The 19043-nt window shown below is 39.0% G+C and overlaps 1 protein-coding gene across 1 annotated transcript in view; it reads left to right on the forward strand.

Moving 5' to 3' along the window:
* LOC120491899 (uncharacterized) overlaps nt 1-19043 on the forward strand; it is a 64991-nt gene that overhangs the window by 34044 nt on the left and 11904 nt on the right. Inside the window, exons 58-73 of the mRNA XM_089124759.1 lie at nt 61-190; nt 741-868; nt 1140-1406; nt 1486-1581; nt 1736-1865; nt 1969-2096; nt 2216-2482; nt 2572-2667; nt 2847-2976; nt 3513-3640; nt 3908-4180; nt 6347-6442; nt 6523-6640; nt 9797-9898; nt 10013-10197; nt 10320-10474. Coding sequence (XP_088980885.1) covers nt 61-190; nt 741-868; nt 1140-1406; nt 1486-1581; nt 1736-1865; nt 1969-2096; nt 2216-2482; nt 2572-2667; nt 2847-2976; nt 3513-3640; nt 3908-4180; nt 6347-6442; nt 6523-6640; nt 9797-9898; nt 10013-10197; nt 10320-10474 — 2429 coding nt within the window. The remainder of the gene's footprint in view (nt 1-60; nt 191-740; nt 869-1139; nt 1407-1485; nt 1582-1735; nt 1866-1968; nt 2097-2215; nt 2483-2571; nt 2668-2846; nt 2977-3512; nt 3641-3907; nt 4181-6346; nt 6443-6522; nt 6641-9796; nt 9899-10012; nt 10198-10319; nt 10475-19043) is intronic.

Here is a 19043-nt window from a genome sequence, read left to right on the forward strand (position 1 = left end):
CTCTCTCTGTCTTTTTTTTTTATAAAATGAGAGTGTAAAACATTTTGTTTACTCCTACAGGCTGGCTATTACACTGTGGACTCTATCAGTTCTTTCACAATTCCAGGATCCAGTGTCCCAGAACTCTCGTTGAGCAGTAATGTCAATGTGACTGCTTGCTGGTCTTTCCATGTTGATGGTTCACCAAACTGTAAGCCAACGATTTGTGTTACTGGTTATGACAAGGTGTTCAGGGGTGAATTCACTAAACAATTGTGCCACTGTAGCATGCCGTGTTTGAACCCAAAACCTAAAACTTTTTTGCAGTTTATGCTTGCCCTGGCACCGTGTAGTTGACGGCACTTTCAGCCTTTTAAAAAGCCAATTCAGGTGCTGGATCACAGTGAGGGAATCGTACTTCACAATCCAAGAAAATATGCCTGATTGTAGTAGTCTTCTGTACTCTCCACAACTTTGCACATTTAGAAACGGCCCTCGAGCTGGTGGACCGCCCTGGGCAAATTCTAATGGGCAGTAGTTCAGTGTCTGTAACAACCTAACTCCAGTACCGTATTTAAATAATTTGTGTTGTGAATTGGGTCTAAAATCTTATGGGATACATAAAAATAAACAACAGTATAAACCAGCACAATTCATTCTTAGTGAATTCCCCTTTAAACATTTTAACTAGTGCAGTGTGTGAGAGAGCTTAAGTTTCTTGGAAGAACTAAAGGATTCCTTCTCTCTTACATTTCTCCTAGTGCCATCTAATTTCCTACCATTTGGGAATGGAGAACTAGTAACCCCCCGATTGGATAACGGAAGCTCTGAAGCCATTATATTGCAGCAGCCTTTGAAATATTTTGGACGCACACACAATCAGACCTTTGTAAGCATTGTTTAGTTGTTATTTTGCATATTTAGAGACATGTTTCATCTACTTGCATCTAAAATCACAAGTCTCTTTAAATGAGTGTAAGTACTTGCTTTACTTTGTTCAGACTTTGATATCTCAATGTACAGGTTGTTGTAATTGTGAAATTCAGAGTATATATGATTTGTTGAATCAACTAGTTGAAATTGTTGCAAATTCTACTTCTTAATTCTGTCAGTATATTCCCTCTTACAACACACAAACATATGTTTGTGTTAAATTGTAGGTGAACAACAATGGCCTTCTAACATTTACTGAGCAACTGTCCGACAACATCCCACTTCTGAATTGTGGAAGAGACTTCATTGCTCCTCTTTGGACTCACCTTGACAATAGACGCGGAGGAACTATCTCCTATAGAGAGGACACAAGCAGTGCTGTACTGGCACAAGTCACTGCAGCTGTTAAGCAATACTTCCCTAACATAACGTTTAGTGCTTCATCAGCTTTTGTTGCTACCTGGGACAATGTGCCATACTCTAATGGTGGAGGGGTAAGATCTAATTGTTGTTTAATGAAGAATTACTGTTTTCATGTGAAGATTTTTAATCACATCTGTTGGTATTTTGAAGGTGGTTTCTTTCCAAACGGTTTTAGTCTCCAGTGTTCATCGCACTTTTATCCTGATCAACTATGGAAACATTGCAGAAACCAAACAAATTTGGCTGGTGAGTGGAGACAGGTCCTTGTTTTTTGCAAATGTGGAAATTCCAAGGAATTGCCCTTGCCTCACTACATTCATTGCTAGAACTTAGCAAAAAGACAGTTATATCTGTAACAGGTTCAGGGCCTAAAAACTATTAATTTTCTGTGCATCTACAGGCTGGTTACAACACGGCAGACTCGGTCAATTCTTTCACAATTCCAGTAACCAATGCCTCAGAACTCTCATCCAGCAGTAATATCAATGTGAATGGTCGCAGCTCTTTCCATGTTGATGGCTCACCGAACTGTAAGCCAATGCAACCAAAAGCTCAGACTTAACCTGTACCATTTATCGGCTTGTTTTTCTCCTGCAGAGTTAAATAATTTCTTCTCACCTGTCCTTTCCTTAGTGCCAACTAGTTTCCTTCCTTCTGGGGTTGGAGAAATAGTGATCCCCACTGCCGATGATGGAAGCTCTGATGTCATTTTCTTGCAGACGCCTTTCAAATACTTTGGGCGCACATACAATCAGATCTTTGTAAGCGTCACATTCCACCCCCAAACACACAAACATGAAGATAAAAGTTGTTTATATACCCCTAATTTCTTCAATCTTCTCTTCAAAATCCTTTTGAAAAATATGGGGCAAAAATGTAGGTGAACAACAATGGCCATCTAACGTTTACCGAGCCGCTGCCTGCCTACAACTCCTCTCTGGATTCCGGAAGAGACATCATTGCTCCTCTTTGGACTCGCCTGGACAATAGACGTGGAGGAACTATCTCCTATAGAGAGGACACAAGCAGTGCTGCACTGACACAAGTCACAGCAGCTGTTAAGCGATACTTCCCTAACATACCCTTTGCTGCTACTTCAGCTTTTGTTGCTACATGGGACAGTGTGCCATACTCTAATGGTGGAGGGGTAAGACCTACAGTAATCTTTGATTTTCAATGAATGGTCCGTCTGGTTTATTTGGAAGATTTTGAATGCTGTCTGTTGGTGTTTTGAAGGTGGCCTCTTTCCAAGTCGTTTTAGCCTACAATGTCCATCGCTCTTTCATCCTGATCTATTATGGAGATGTTGCAGAAACAGGACAACCATGGCAGGTAAGTGAAGTTGCCGACTGCTTCTTGTGATCTCTACAAATGAGAAAAACAAATACAGATATACAATTTAAATATTGTTAAATTTCTCTTTCTCCCACAGAAAAAAAAATAGTTCTTTCTCTCTCTTTCTCCCTTTTTTAATAGAAGGATAACATAAAACATTTTGTTTACTCCTACAGGCTGGCTATTACACTGTGGACTCTATCAGTTCTTTCACAATTCCAGCATCCAGTGTCCCAGAACTCTCGTCGAGCAGTAATGTCAATGTGACTGCTTGCTGGTCTTTCCATGTTGATGGTTCACCAAACTGTAAGCCAACGAGTTGTGTTACTGGTTATGACAAGGTGTTCAGGGGTGAATTCACTAAACTTTTGTGCCACTGTAGCATGCCGTGTTTGAACCCAAAACCTGAAACTTCTTTGCAGTTGAGCTTGCCCTGGCACCGTGTAGTTGAGTTCAGCCTTTAAAAAAGCCAATTCAAGAGCTGGATCGCAGTGGGAGAATCTCACTTCACAATCCCACAAAATCTGCAGATTGTCTGCCGTACTCTCTACAACCTTGCACTCAGAAACAGTCTGCAATCTGGGGAACTACCCTAGGCAAATTCTGATGGGCAGTAGTTTTGTGGCCATATTACCCTTGCTCCATTACCTTATTTTCTGTACATCATTCATATTTTGAATGGGGTTGAATTGGATACATAAAATAAAAATAAACAACAGTATAAACCAGCACAATTGATTCTTAGTAAATTCCCCTTAACAACTTAAACTCACAGACACACTGTACTGGTTACTGTTTCTTGGAAGAACTAAATGATTCCTTCTCACTTACATTTCTCCTAGTGCCATCTAATTTCCTACCATTTGGTAATGGGGAACTATTAACCCCCCGATTGGATAACGGAAGCTCCGAAGCCTTTAATTTGCAGCAACCTTTCAAATATTTTGGACGCACATACAATCAGACTTTTGTAAGCATTTTTATTTGTCATTTTACATTACATTTACATTTGTTTATCTACTTGCATCCATATTCACAAGTATCTTTGAACAAGTTAAATTATTTGCTTCACTTTATTCAGAATTTGTTATCTTAAAATATATTTTTTGTGATTGTTATATTCAGAAATCTTTTGATTCATAGAGTTAACTAGTAGAACGTGTAGCTCATTCTACCTCTTAATTATGTCATCATATATTCCCCTTACAACACAAAAATGATTTGTCTTCAATTGTAGGTGAACAACAATGGCCTTCTAACATTTACTGAGCAACTGTCCGACAACATCCCACTTCTGAATTGTGGAAGAGACTTCATTGCTCCTCTTTGGACTCACCTTGACAATAGACGCGGAGGAACTATCTCCTATAGAGAGGACACAAGCAGTGCTGTACTGGCACAAGTCACTGCAGCTGTTAACCAATATTTTCCTAACCTTCCTATTACTTTTAATACTACATCAGCCTTTGTGGCTACCTGGGACAGTGTGCCGTACTCCTCTGGTGAAGGGGTAAGACCTTATTTGTCAGTACTAGGGGTGGGAGATGTGACCAAAATCTTATATTACGATATGAGTAATTTTATTCTCGACTCGCATTTCGGGGTTCGCAAATGGATCTGACAGCGGGGGTTGGGACGGGCTCTGCCCGTTCTCAGCTTTCACATGCCAGATCTAGTGTGCTGCGATTTCCAGTTCCGAGAAATTGGTATCGTTAGTGTTTTGTTTTAAAAACAAAGAGAACAAAAAAAAAAAAAAATATTTAAAGGTGCCCTAGAATGTGAAATTGAATTTATTTCGGCATAGTTAAATAACAAGAGTTCAGTACATGGACATGACATACAGTGAGTCTCAAACACCATTGTTTTCTCCTTCTTACTTAAATCTCGTTTTTGAAAAACACCCCTGAAAAATAGGTGAATCTGCACATAACACCGACTGTGACGCAATAGTCAGGATCATTAATATGTACGACTCCAAACATTTGCATATGCCAGCCCATGTTCAATGACAGGCGGAACTGCGCGGCCGAAGCATGGCAGTTGCTCAGTGTTAGGATGTACACACAAAAGTATTTTTTAGTTCCTTCACCCGAGCCTCTGAAGAAACAATGGGTTAATTTTATTTTCTCTGGAAATTTCCAAACATTTCACCGACGACTGTTTCCTCAACTTGGGCCAAGAGCTGGCCTCGGATCGAGCTACCAAGCAACACTTTCTGATGTGTAATTGTTGTTCAAGTTCAGAAAGGTAATCTTTCTACCGTTTATGCATCAGTAAGCCAAGCCAGTGTCTAAAATATCAACTTCACATCGTTTCTTTTAGTGGGATGAAAAAAAAAAACGTATTTAAATTACATACAGAAAGCGATCAAAGAACAATCTTTCCAAACAGTGCGTTTATCTGGACTGGACACTTGCCACACTCGTTATGAATTCAATGACGCACGTTACACTGCACAACGAAGCTCTTACTGTATGATCGTATCTGCATTGGTAAAAGCATTAGGGGCCGTTTACACCTGGCCACTTCATGCGTTTTATGTGATCGAATAGCTATCTGATCGTGAAAAGACCAGGTGTAAATGCCCCCCTGAAACGCATTCGAGACTCCGATCGCTCAAACCACTTCAGGAGGTGGTCTGGGCCGCATTCCAGACGAAACTGGACAAGTGTAAATGCATCTGGTTCTTGAAACCACATAGGCTATGTAAATGTTACTACTCCCAAAAATGCTAAAAAATAAACGCGTGAGAGCGCGTGAAAGTGAAAGTAAGTCGCAGGCGATTAACACTACCATCTTCATTAAAAGTAAAGAAACGAAATGATCTTACCAGTTCTGTTGCCACTCTCTCTTATCACCGTCTTTGCTGATTTTGAAATTAGGCGATGATCAATAAAATGCAGATATCTGTTGCTTTCGGTGACGTGCACTTCATTAAATCCGCGCGGGAATTGAAGATCGGATTTATATCCGTTTTGCAAAACCACATTTATGTGACCAGGTGTACTTGGAATCGTTTTGATAAGTCTGATAGCTATCCGATCTGAGAAAACGCATGAAGTGGCCAGGTGTAAACAGCCCCTTAGAGAGAGTGCAGAAACTGCGTTGCAATAAGATTTTCATCCTTGCGATCGGGAATCCTTGCGGGAATAGATCTAAATACTTCAAAAACATCTCACTTGTTTTTAAACCACAATGCTTAACTTTCAATTCTACTTTATAGATTTTCAAGAAAAAACAATAATGTGGCCACAAGGATTACCTTTCCTTTTCTATAAACAAATACTCTTTAAAGTATCTTTAATTTGTAAGCTTGCAGCTATGATCTTTGCATTTCAGGCACTTGAAGTATGAGCAAAAACACAGTCAATCAAATGAATATAATGAATTTAATAAGGCAGAGCTACTTATGCATTTACTAACGTTACAGGAATACATGTATTTACAAACAATAAACACAAACTACAATAAACGTGGGGTGTTTGGGATTTGGAGTGCAGGTGAGAGAGGGGGGGGGGGTGCAAATGTTAAATGTTTGTGACGTGCATACAGCACGCACAGCAGCGTTAGGTGAGGCACATCGCTCACCCCAATCAGTACTCTATCAATATAGATTATCCAGTACAGTGTATTTTTCTTTGAAAGATTCTGAATGCTATTCATCTGTGTTTTTAAGGTAGTTACTTTTCAATTGGTTTTGGTCTCCAATGTTGACCACTCCTTCATCCTCTTCAACTATGGCAACATTGCAGAAACAAGACAACCATGGCTAGTAAGTCTCAAAGTGTTGTTGCGATGTAAAAGAGAATCAGTTTACAAACTGTCAATTTACATATATTTTTTTGTATGCAGGCTAATTATGGCACAGTGGACTTTGAACACTCATACACTTCCTTATTGACGTCATCTGAATTGTCATCCAACAGCAATGTCAATCTTAATGGTCGCTGGGTTTTTCAGGTTTACAATGGTAACGTAATTTCTTTTCAATCATTTTTATTTAGCATTCTCTGCACAGTTTTCATTTTAACAGTTCAAAGAGGGTGCTAGAATGAACAATCCCTAATGAAAAAGAGTATTTTTTTTCTTTATTGTATTCGTAATCTATTTCTTTTTTAAATAGTCATAAAAATCATACTATATTTAAATGTATTAAAGCGCACCTATTATGGCATTTAAAATGTTCCTAATATTGTTCTGGGATTCCCCAGAAACAGTTTTACATGAATTCAATGACAAAAATCACGTTAATATGCATATATTTTTACCTGATTTGCTCACCGACTGCCAAATGATTCGTACAACGACTCATTTTTCCAAACCACTCCTTTGCATGACGCTAATCGGCGGTGATTGGTCAGATGACCCAGTCAGTTATTGTTTGTTAGCCCAACGCATAAACATATTGATAAAGCACTGCAGTACTACAAGACGCTCTATTCTTTATGACAACTCCAATAACAGCGACAAACATTTCACATATTTAAAAATTTGACATTGGAGACCTAGAAGCTGCGCTGAGCGTAACTTACACACACACGCACACACACACACACGCACACACATAATTATTTATTGCGCCTTCCCTCCTCGCGCCCTGACGCTACAAAACCCATAAAAGCAACAATTATTAATAATACTTACAGGTTGTGATTCATAGGAGGAAGCTGATCCATATACGCTGGGTAAGTAAGTTACTGAGACCTCTTTCTGGAACAACCGGCTTGCGAATCCAAATTTGAATTCATTTATGTTTTTGAGTGATTCGTAATTAAAATGATGAGAACACAATCGGGCTATACTGTTGTGGTATCGTTGCAAATATGAACTCGAACCACCGATTCTTCACATGCTCGTCCCTGGTAAATGAAAACAAAGTGGCTGAACTATCTTTGCATTGTAAAACACAGCGTCTTCTCGACATGATGCGATGATGAAGTTTTTGAATGTGTAGACTTCAAGTTTACACTTCCGTCTGCGTGCGCAGTAACTGGGTGCGGCCAATATGCTTGTGTCAGCTAATGACTCGTTTCAAAAACAATTCATTTCATAGACTCAGAGTCGACTCTCACTTTTGAAAGACAATAACTTTATATACGGTGCACTTTCAGATATAAATCTTTGCAGGATGTTTTCATTCCCTTAGAGCTATATTCCACACCATATGAACATTCATTTTCAAAAATCCATGATAGGGGCTCTTTAAAAGTATATTTGCATCATGCTCATACATTTTCACAACACAACTTTTAAAACACTTTAAAATAATTGTACTTTAGTATTTTCTGGAAAAAAAATATATATTGAATTTACACTTGGAGTATATTTTTCTAAATATACTCCAAGTGTAAATTCTGTTTATTTCCACTTTGCATAAAAATATATATATATTTAGGTATAACTGTGTGCTAAAAATGATCATTGTAACAATGCACTGAAGTATACTTTCAAAATACATTATAGTATAAAAATAGTATATAGTACAAAGCATAGTGAAGTAATTGGAATTTAAGCCAAAGGTATTACTGAGCATATACTTTTTACTCAAATATAATACACGTACGGTATAGCTTGTGTGTTTCGAAGACACACGTTATGAACTTGTAATGTACTTCTAACACAAATAAAAGCATGTATTAAGATCACTAATCATGCATTTAATTAGTCCCTACACAGGCATAATACTTATAACTTGTCGACTTGGAGTCCCACAGACATATAGCCTATAGGTTTAGCTACTTTACTATGTCCTGGCATGTACAACAGATAACGAGGGCTTTAAAACTGCAGAAAGCTAAATTTTCTATTTATTTTTTTTCCTCACCAGGCTAGCTAGGGGAAATAAAGTGCAAGGATCTATATTAAAATATATATTATTTGATGTTCATAACGTGAGTGAATCTTCAAAAAGATCAGGGTAGCCTAAGTACAGATACTCACCAATAGCAGATTACAAGAGGACAATATGTCTGTTATGTTCGGAACTATTCCGAGATGTGTCAAAAGTAATAAATGTCTTAACCCATTTTGTGCTTTACATGGCTGTAATAGTTACCATTAGGAGGAGGCAATAGAGATAACAGAGTGCACATGATAGAAGGGAGAGGATCTTTTCCACTAGGAAGACGTTATTTGAAGGGTTTTATTCTAGCTTCTTGCATTCTTTTTTATCAAAGTTTCATAAAAAAAGTAACATTTTGAATAAAAAGCGGAGAAAATCGCATTATTGTCAAACAACCAGGACCAGGGTTGAGAAACACTGGTATATGTTTTCCTAATGGTCAGGTGACCCGCTACTTTTGACTATAGTATATGTTATCCATTTGTGATGTGAAATACTAGTATTTGGTATGCATGCATTCTGGTTTATAGATAACAGGTCACAAGGTAATGCTACGTTATTAAATCTGAGAATTTGACAACAGTTTGATCAGGTTTTTTCATTGCAAAACATGTTATAATGATGATTGTTTCATGTTCACCGAGAAGTAGTTCACCTGAGTAGTCAAAATATTGAGTTCATCGTGTCATTTTATTATCCTAAATATAAAATGCGATGGTGCAATTTATGCCAACAGACACCAAAATGCAATATTGTCCCAAACATAGACAAATACAAACCAAAAAACAAACAAAGAATATACATAACACATACGGAGTTAAATAAAAAAAATAATAATAGTAATCATAAAAGTTCCTATAGAGAATTTATTGTAATATCCATTTAAAATACAAAAATGCCTATGCGTAGACATCCCAAAGTGCTTGTTATAAATATATAAATAAATCTACCTGTCAAATTCTGCCTTCATACCAAATGATTACATTTTTGATTGTTATTCAGCCATCTTTTAAGCTGTTTCTTAAATGAAGCAAAAGTAGGGCTATGTCTAATTTCCTTTGTCATACTGTTCCGATGTGTGCAGCCTTTAATAGAGAGGACAGGTAAAGTCCTGTCCTTGTGAAAGGTATCCTGGGTATAGTAATTTACAATAAAAAGGCAATAACATACATTAACATTTTATGGAGGAGGGGAGAGGAGGGGGAGTTGACCCATGCATTTTATGTCCTGTTTTACCATAGCGACTATGGTATTCTGATTTTTTCTTTTTCTCTTTTCATTTAGTTTGTGATACCTTAAACTGCACTGGAAATGAGGTTTGTCGTTTTAGAGATGGTTATGGCTGCGGTTGCTTGGAAGGACAAAGACCTAATCCCGGAATCTTTGGTAAGTTTGCTGTAGCAGACGTACTGCACTGCAAATAAATTGGAACAACACAAATGGCAATACGGGCTAAATATATGGACGAGAGAAGATTCACTGAATACAATTTCTGTTCAGATGCCACAGAGTTCTGTGCCAGCAGCACTGGGACCTTGTCTCTTTCCCGCTGCCAACTCTTTGAATCTGATTTTCGTCCTGAGTTTCTGCACCTAAATGATCCCAACTGCAAAGGGACTATTGAAGATGGCAGGGTTCTGTTTCACTTTGACAATGAACTCCACATCTGTGGTACCACTCTATCGGTAATGCTTGGTTGATTTTCCGTTTCTCACCAGTGATCCTGTTGATGATGTATTTTAATCTATTAATATCTGTGACGATTAGTAAACTGACTTGAGATTGTTATTTGTTAATGTCCTCACAGATCAATGCCACTCACTACATCTACCAAAACTCCATTCATTTTATCTTGCCTAAGGATGTAATTACAAGACTGAGATGGATGAATATTACATTTTCTTGTGCGTACCCTCTGATCCAGAATATTTCTATGCCCAATGACATTCAAGCGGAACAGAGGTAGGAACAAAATATATAAGATTTGTAATTTGTGCGAGATTGGAAATGTACCATACTTTTTAATCATTTGGTTGCCTTCATCATTCTCTGTTAAATTAGATCATAGTAACTCTGCTGTAGGGTTGGGAATTCTTTCTTTCTTTCAAAGGACGGCTTTATTTCAAGTGACAAAGAAAAGAAAAAAAGAAATACCGGAACTGTATAGTTTTTTTTTTCTTTGTTTGCACTCTTACACTGTGTCTACACGGGGGAAACTGTTGTTGTGTCATACTGGAACAGTTAAAGGCTGTCTACTGTGGAGGTCAGTGCGAACCTTCCAAACCCATTAGTCCTGTTTTCGAAAGTAGCACAAGTGGACATCAGTTTACAGGAGAGGAACATTTCAGAAACAGCTCTCTTGCCCCAAAGGGGTATGACTAGGGTTGGGTATTGAGAATGGAGTATCGATTGGAACTTTTCGTTTTTCCCGGAATCGTTCAAAGGTTAAAATTTCGATTCCTAGTTTCGATATTCACAGTCCGCCGAGCGGAAGAAGAAACCGCTGAACAACACCAACGAAGAAGCGTCTACCGGAAGTGTTGGCATAACCACGCGAGTCGAACATGAGTACCTTACGTCGGCAATCCAAAGTGTGGCTTCACTTTTCTAAAAATAATAAAATCTTGGCAAAATGCTAAATTTGTGACAAAAGGTGTATTTTTACATGTTACGACCCCTCTAAACTAATCTAGGGGCTAGAGGAGTAACATTAAATAAGACCTTGTAAAACTGTGGAAATGGTAGTGTGTGTCAAGAAACAATAAGCGAAACCAAACTGCCAATGAAAATAATAATATTTATTATACAAAATATAAGGAATACCAAATGAATGATAAAGTAAATTAGGAACAGTAAGGAAGCTAACAGCCTCCAAAAATATAAACAATTTATATTAAGAGAAAACAAAAATAAGTAATAAATAAAATAAAAGAAAGTAAGCAACAATTTACCCTTAAGGAAAAAGGCAGTGTTGTAGTCGAGACCACCTGACTCGAGTCCGAGTCGACACCGAGACCAGAGAGAGTCGAGTCCGAGTCAAGACCGAGTCCATAGAGAGTCGAGTCCGAGTCGAGTCCGAGACCAGAGACGGTCGAGTCCGAGTCGAGACCGAGACCAGTGAGGGTTGATTACCTAATTTACTTTTATTTACTTAGAGAAATCCTTTTTTTTTTTTTTTTACTGAATTTACTTAGAGTTTAAAAAATATGATTTAGGGTTAAACGTTTTTACCAGTTTAGGGTAAAACGGCCACATAGTAGGTGGTGTTAAAAGTAATTTTATTACAATTTGTCATGCGCAGTTGCGCACTAGAAAATCACCAATCACTGGGCGTGTCAATCAATTTAAAGAAATATTTTATTAACATACATTAATAATCATGAAAAATATTTTTAATTGAACTCGAGTGGACTCGGGAATAAGTCCGAGTCCTAAAAAAAAAATGTTCGAGTACGAGTCAATTCCGAGTCCAAATGGACACGAGTCCATGACGAGACCAAGACCATTAAAATATGGTCTCGAGACCAAGTCCGAGACGAGTCCGAGTCTCGAGTACTACAACACTGGAAAAAGGGACTAAAGTGACGCCAAAATAAAGAAAGAAACAAAAGAAAACAATTCTAATTAAATTCAACCCTCTTACCTAGCTAAAGAAAAGGAAAGAAAAAGAATTGTTTCTTCAGCGGCGAGCGCCGTGTTCTTCCCTACTCTAGCTCACAAAACAAAAACATACAAGGGTGGCGTTCACCTCTTACCTGGTGTTTCTATACAAAGGTTATTCTAGATGTTTGCACAATGGAAGTCGTACGACATCTTCCCTATCCCCCATTCCTTGGAGCAAAGGATAACAAAAAGAGCACAAGCTCTACACCGGTCGAAACAAACGTCATCCAAAGTAATCAAACAAAGTAACAAAAACAAACTGAAGAAACACAGTTAGCATAAGCAAATTAACAAATCAAACGAGTCCCAAACGAAAACAAACATCACAATGGCAGCAAAAAGGGAACGGAAATCAAAACGGGACTAATTTCCAGTCTATTTCCAGCGTCCTTTAAACTGGTAGTGAGGACGTCTCAGACAGCGGATAGGTCCACATCACATCCCTTGATGATGATTGACAGTTTCCTGGGCCAATCAGCAAGCGGTGAAGGCTGACCTAAGAAATTGATAGAGAGAGAGAGAGAGAGAGAGAGAGAGAGAGAGAGAGAGAGCGCGCAAGCAGAAAACAAACACAGACGCCCACAGAATATCTACGAACGTAACATTACAGAAGGAGTATTTCCTTCAGAAAGTTTTATTTCCTTCAGAAAGGCCGTTGGTTAGCAAGGTTAGCTAAACTTTTTTGACCCTGCCTCTTAAAAGAATCGGAATCGAGAATCGTTAGGAACCGGAATCGAAACAAGGAATTGGAATCGGAATCAGAATCGTTCAAATTCAAACGATACCCAACCCTAGGTATGACGGTATCTTGGAATATTAAAAATGAGACTAAATTTCTCGTCAAGGTGAAAAGCTGTCTCACCATATTTACATTTATTCATTTAGCTGACAATTGTATCCAAAGCGACTTACAATTGCTATATATGTCAGAGGTTGCATGCCTCTGGAGCAACTAGGGGTTAAGTGTCTTGCTCAGGGACACATTGGTGTCTCACAGTGAATTCGAACGTGTGTCTCTCACACCAAAGGCATGTGTCCCATCCATTGCGCCGTCACCACCCCCACCATATCAGTATGATACTGATTTGAGTTTGTGTCAAAACCTTTCACAGTAATTAGATAATGTTGTTCTGTCTCCTACTCAGAAAGTAGAACTAAAGTGACATTAGTTCTACTAATGAGTGGCTAAAAAGATTCCTCGATTAAATTGTGCTCGCCTCGATTTACCAAAACAATCCTCAATTGCAATTTACCCATGTTGTTTAAAGTCATGTCAAGTCACATTTATTTATGTAGCGCTTTTTACAGTACAGATTGCATCAAAACAGGTTCACAGTGATAACATCAAAATAATACAACAAAGTGTGTTTCTATAAGAAAATTGCGTCAATAGCCATGTTTCCATCCACTTGTCAATCGAATTATCTGAAATTCGGTTAAAAAAACTCATGCAAATAAAGCTGGTGAAAGTGTGTTTCCATCCAACGGCTTTAAAGCGAATAAAAACCTGTACGTAATGACGTCACATGCTGTTTTGCGATCAAATTGGTATATCGAATTGATTTGAGACAATTTAAGGTGTTTCCATTTATTTTCGCACTGAATCGAACATTCAAGCAAACTTTTGCGAACAAAGTTTTGTTAGACAAAACGGATCGCGCCAGCTACCAAAAATGATCAATATTTCACAAGTTGAAGTCTAATAATGCGTATGTGCCAGCTGATGCGACATATGAATGGGATAATGTATGCGAGGCGCTTGTTGGTTGTATTCGCTATAACAACCGCCTCGCTATATATTATCCTGCTTGTTAGCCTACATATAAATCAACCAAATAAATCAATAATTTGACACAAAATATTGACTTAAAAACGAGTTTATTGATTTAAAAACGAGTATTGCTTCTGCTAAAGAGTCTGTTCCGTCTCTGAACTGCGTCCATGGCAACGGTGTGTTATACTAGCAGTGCCGCAGTCTGTTAACTAGAAATAACAGACCACATTCTACATTACAATTCAACCAAGCCACGTAAAAACAAGCAAAACTAACCTAAGAAAACAGCGACGCTATAAACATTGCTATGATGATGACGATGCACGTATGCCCGACGACAGCGGAGGTGACTGTGGTGTGGGAACGACAGCGCTCCATCAGTTCTGGGAGATCGTGGTTCACGGAAACCCTTTGGTTGAAGCATCTTTTTGCTTTGTCCACTTACATCTGTCTTTGTTGACATCCGCCATGTGTCCGCAAACAGACTGGCCGGAAATGAACTCGTCTTCTGACGTGTTGCAACCATGAAAGGGCATAAAACTTAATCGCAATTCATTATTTATTCGGCAAATAACGTTTCCATCAGCTTTTATCGCATTAGCCGTATATCGATCAAGAGAAAATCCGATGAGACCGAACGTATTTCATTTGAGTCGATTTTCATGAAATTTCATCGAATTTTACTGTTTCCATAAGGCATTTTTCATTCGATATCACTTAATTCGGATAAAAACGTGACGATGGAAACATGGCTAATGTCCAGCTTAAGTAAGGCAGATCAATAATGTTGTTGAATATTAAATGTCCCCAACTAAGCAAGCCAAAAGCCAAGGCAACAGTGGCCAGGAACCAAAACTCCATCAGTGACGGAATGGAGAAAAAAACCTTGGGAGAACCCAGGCTCAGTTGGAGGCAAGTTCTCCTCTGGCCAACGAGCCAGCGCAGTATCATCCCAAGACATCATATAACTGACGTCTTTTGACCATACGTCAACATCCGCCTTTTTAGGGTACCCTTAAACGTCGGTTTGATGACGTTATCGGATCCTAACGCTACACCAGACAGAAACCTACCCCTAAACCTACCCCGTCACCTAACCGGCGTTAAAGGTAAAGCATCAGTTGTATGACGGCCCGGGATCGTCATGTAACCTACGTTTAAGGGTACCCTAAAAAGGCGGATGTTGACGTATGGTCAAAAGACGTCCCAAGACGTCAGTTATATGACTTCTTGGGATGAGACTGTGTTAAACGAGCAAAGAGTATATGATTCGGGCAGCATTACAAGTCAGATTGGATTGGAACTCCACATTGGTGTGGAGACGAGTTGTTGAGGATCAGTGCCGATGGCTGTCCTGTCGACGAGGCCGGCGCTTAAGGATGAGTCGGGATGGGTCCAGGCACAGGTCCACCATAGAGGGTCCCCCGGGATAAACAAAGAAACTAATATTATACATCTTATGATGTAACAAGTACAACAGGATTTACGGGATGTGTTCCCGGTTCCGGCTGATCTAAACTATGCAGCCTAATTTTGAATTAAGGAAGTCTATAGTGTGTTGTGTGTATGCTAGGCCAAAGAGATGTGTTTCTAGTCTAGATTTGAACTGACAGAGTGTGTCTGCTTCCCGGACAATGTTAGGAAGATTGTTCCAGAGTTTTGGTGCTAAATAGGAAAAGGATCTACCGCCAGCAGTCCAGTTAAACAGGAAAATAACAGAAGTGGCTTGGGGTGTAACGATCATTATAAGGGGTGCACAATCGCGGTACGATGTATCTTGATGAAAAATGTTACGACGTGCATCAAAGAGTTATGGCGATTTTTAAAAAAAAAATTTACGATATGATGTCCGTTTTATCCTATTGGTTGAGTTACTGCACCTGCATCACAGAAATCCCTTGAACTGAAATAGAAATAGAGGATACCCCATTCACTTATAAGTCAAATGTCTGGCAGCATTTTGTTTTTAGTCACTCGACAGGAGGACAGTAAAAAACAAACCGACATGTGTAAAAAAAAACTGTAAACAAACATTTATGGTGCTTTTCCACTGCATGGTACGGTACAGTACGGTTCGCTTCAGGTCGCTTTAAATGGTACCTGGTCTGTTGAGGTTCCAAGCGTACCGTACCGGTACTAAAATGTGACGTGAAACACTGCAGATCACTGATTGGTCAGACAGAATCGTCACTACCAGCGTGACTACTAGCGTCATTGGATTTGCGACACGAGACACGAGACACTTTTTTAGCAGTATTTTTGTTTTGCTGCCATCAGCCTCATTTTAAACACATTTTTCCATCTAGCAGTTAAAAACAACCACATACCGAGAATCAGGAACACCATCCCCTCGATAGTCTCCATTGTTCCTGTGTTGTGGGTTTGAAAATGTGGCGCTTTTAAGATGATGTCATGGCAGTAGAGGCGCGCGCAAATAACGATCAGTCCCACACACTTTGAAGGGGTACTACTGCAGTGGAAACGCAAAGCGAGCCGAACTGTTCCGCGCCGAGTCGAAGCGTACTGAGCCGAACCGTACCGTACTGTGCAGTGGAAAAGCGCCTTTATACACAATGCAAACACTTTAAATATGATGCGTCATCTAAAACGGCACCACAATGACTAACTCCTACAACTGGGTGCGAAAAAGAGATTGAAAGAAGGCAGAATAACTATACAATGTAGTTTTGCTTCAGTGTGGTCTTAGTCAAGTGCAAAAGCTCAATAAATAACCAGGTGTATCTTGAGTTTTTAAATCGCAAAAGACAAGAGACCATTCTCTGTTTTCGACAATGTTGGGTTTTGCTTTTTCACACACTAGAACAACTATAGCTGAAGTTTTAAAAGTGGCCATAGGCTTGAAAGATCTTCGCAAGCAGGGTTGTATGTTCCCCACATTAGTCGCTTGCTTGGTCGCGTGAGGAAAGTCGTGGCTTGATATCGCATTGCCATCGATGTTACATGATGGAACAGCTCAATGGAAATGCTGGAATGCTATCTCGAGCAACAAGTGGCTACAACAGCAGCCCTCTTGAGCACAGAGGTGTGCAATGCCCGTCAACTTGATACTTTGGATAGTGCTGAGAAATGCCGGAGAAATAGTAAACCACCTTAAACCGTGAAAAAAAAACCCCCCAAAAAAACACCACTGTCCATTCTGATGAAAAAAGCACCACCCTGTCACTCATTGTGCCCTTGAAATCCATGAATGAATGGACACTGGACAAGAAAGCCTCTACATAGCTAACAAAGACTGCCATCCTGCAAAACATCTCAAGCAGATACACAAAGGAACATGATTATCCGCTTGAGAGTACTCCCTTGGACCCCAGATTTCGATCGTTGACCCGTTTACTCCCTGAACATCATGAAGAGGTTTTCCACCGGCTGAAGAACAAGTCTAACCAGTAGCAGCAGGTATGTCTGCATTATGTCAAGTCACAATTTATACATTCAGGTATGTATGATATGGGCATTTTCCCTGGATCATACAAAAATAATGTAATGGGGATTTGTGTGATCAGTTTTCTTTTGCTCATTTACATGCTACGCTAATTATATTATACAGCCGTGTGGGTTAATTAATCTTGTTGTAGTGGCCACCCTTATTCTATAGATTTTGAGCAGGTTCATTTTAATTACAGTAACAGTTCCTTTCCAAAAGGTTAAGAGGAAATAAAAATGGTAGTTCGTTTTATAACGAGCATAGTGAGCGTACAATGGAGTAAGACGTGTGGAATTTTTTGGAAGACGTGCGAGACAACTCCGGGAATGTCTGTTTTTAACAATTTGGGAAACATTGAAAGCGTATCTGAGATCATTTCATATGGTTCAATGCAGAGGAACGCCACCGCCGAATGTCTTAGGCAGCTGATGGACGATATTTTGAAATTAGATATTAGACAGTCACTCCACAGACACCATTTGATGATATACTTAAGAAGGTATAAGCATATCATTTTTGCTATGCTATCAACACGCATAAACGCTTTTCAGCGCGTTTATGAACACCATTGACTTAACGTTACATAACTGTATATGAAGAGTTCAGATGAAAAAGCCTCTAAATGCCATTTGAAATTTTCTTCTTTAATGATGACTTTTATCAAACTTGTATATTTAAGTTCAGTAATTTCACTTAAATAACAATTAATAGGTAATTATCAGTGCCATTTAAGTGAAATCACTGAACTTAAATATACAAGTTTGATAAAAATCATCATTAAAGAAGAAAATTTCAAATAGCATTTAGAGGCTTTTGCATCTGAACTCTTCATATACATATATGACCTACCCCAAGCCCATCCCTAAACCTACTCGTCACTGGGGTTAATAGCATTTATGAGTCTTCCCCTACCATCCTAGGAAAAAAAATATCGCTGCCCAGATGTAGATCTACATTTTGCTTCGTTTCGCTCGGACATTTAATGGCGTGTACATGCACGCGTACACGCGGATAGCTCAAAATGCGTTTACACGCCACTTGACTTGAAAGTGTGCGTTCACGCAAAAGTCATGATGCCATATGCTACTGATATGCCTCCGAGCTTTTCAAATTGCTCATCGCCTTACTGTCACAGGCTACTGAATCTACAAAATAGCTAAAAATACTATACTGTACGTGGTACAAGGCCACTTCTTCATGTCATCCTCTCAGCCAAGTACTGCGGAGGGTAAAGGTACTGTTATTTCACCCTTTTTAATTTCGTTGAGGTTGTGTTCCCACATTGTTAGCTAGTTTGGATGGCTATAACTTGAATGACTGTCAACTGTTGAATGAATGAGTGTCAAGCATGTCAAGTCGCGTTTTGTTTACTTCGGGCTAGGGAGGGCTGGGACAATTTTAGCACATCAGTTGCATCAGAAGACTGCTAATCAATATATATATATATATATATATATATATATATATTGAAGCTTAGTGATGAACAAGGTCAAATAATATGGAGAAAAAGGGTCTCATGTTTTCATCGCTATTACGCTGCCCCAGATGATAATTCTGCCCTAGACAATTTTTTTCATTGTTTGAATATTCCCAAATTGGACCCAGATTTGGCATCCGACCTAGAGTCATTTCGGTAGAAGAGATTATAG

Source organism: Pimephales promelas, chromosome 20 (genome assembly GCF_988280905.1).
Source record: "Pimephales promelas chromosome 20, fPimPro1.hap1.1, whole genome shotgun sequence".
In the NCBI taxonomy this organism is placed as follows: domain Eukaryota; kingdom Metazoa; phylum Chordata; class Actinopteri; order Cypriniformes; family Leuciscidae; genus Pimephales; species Pimephales promelas.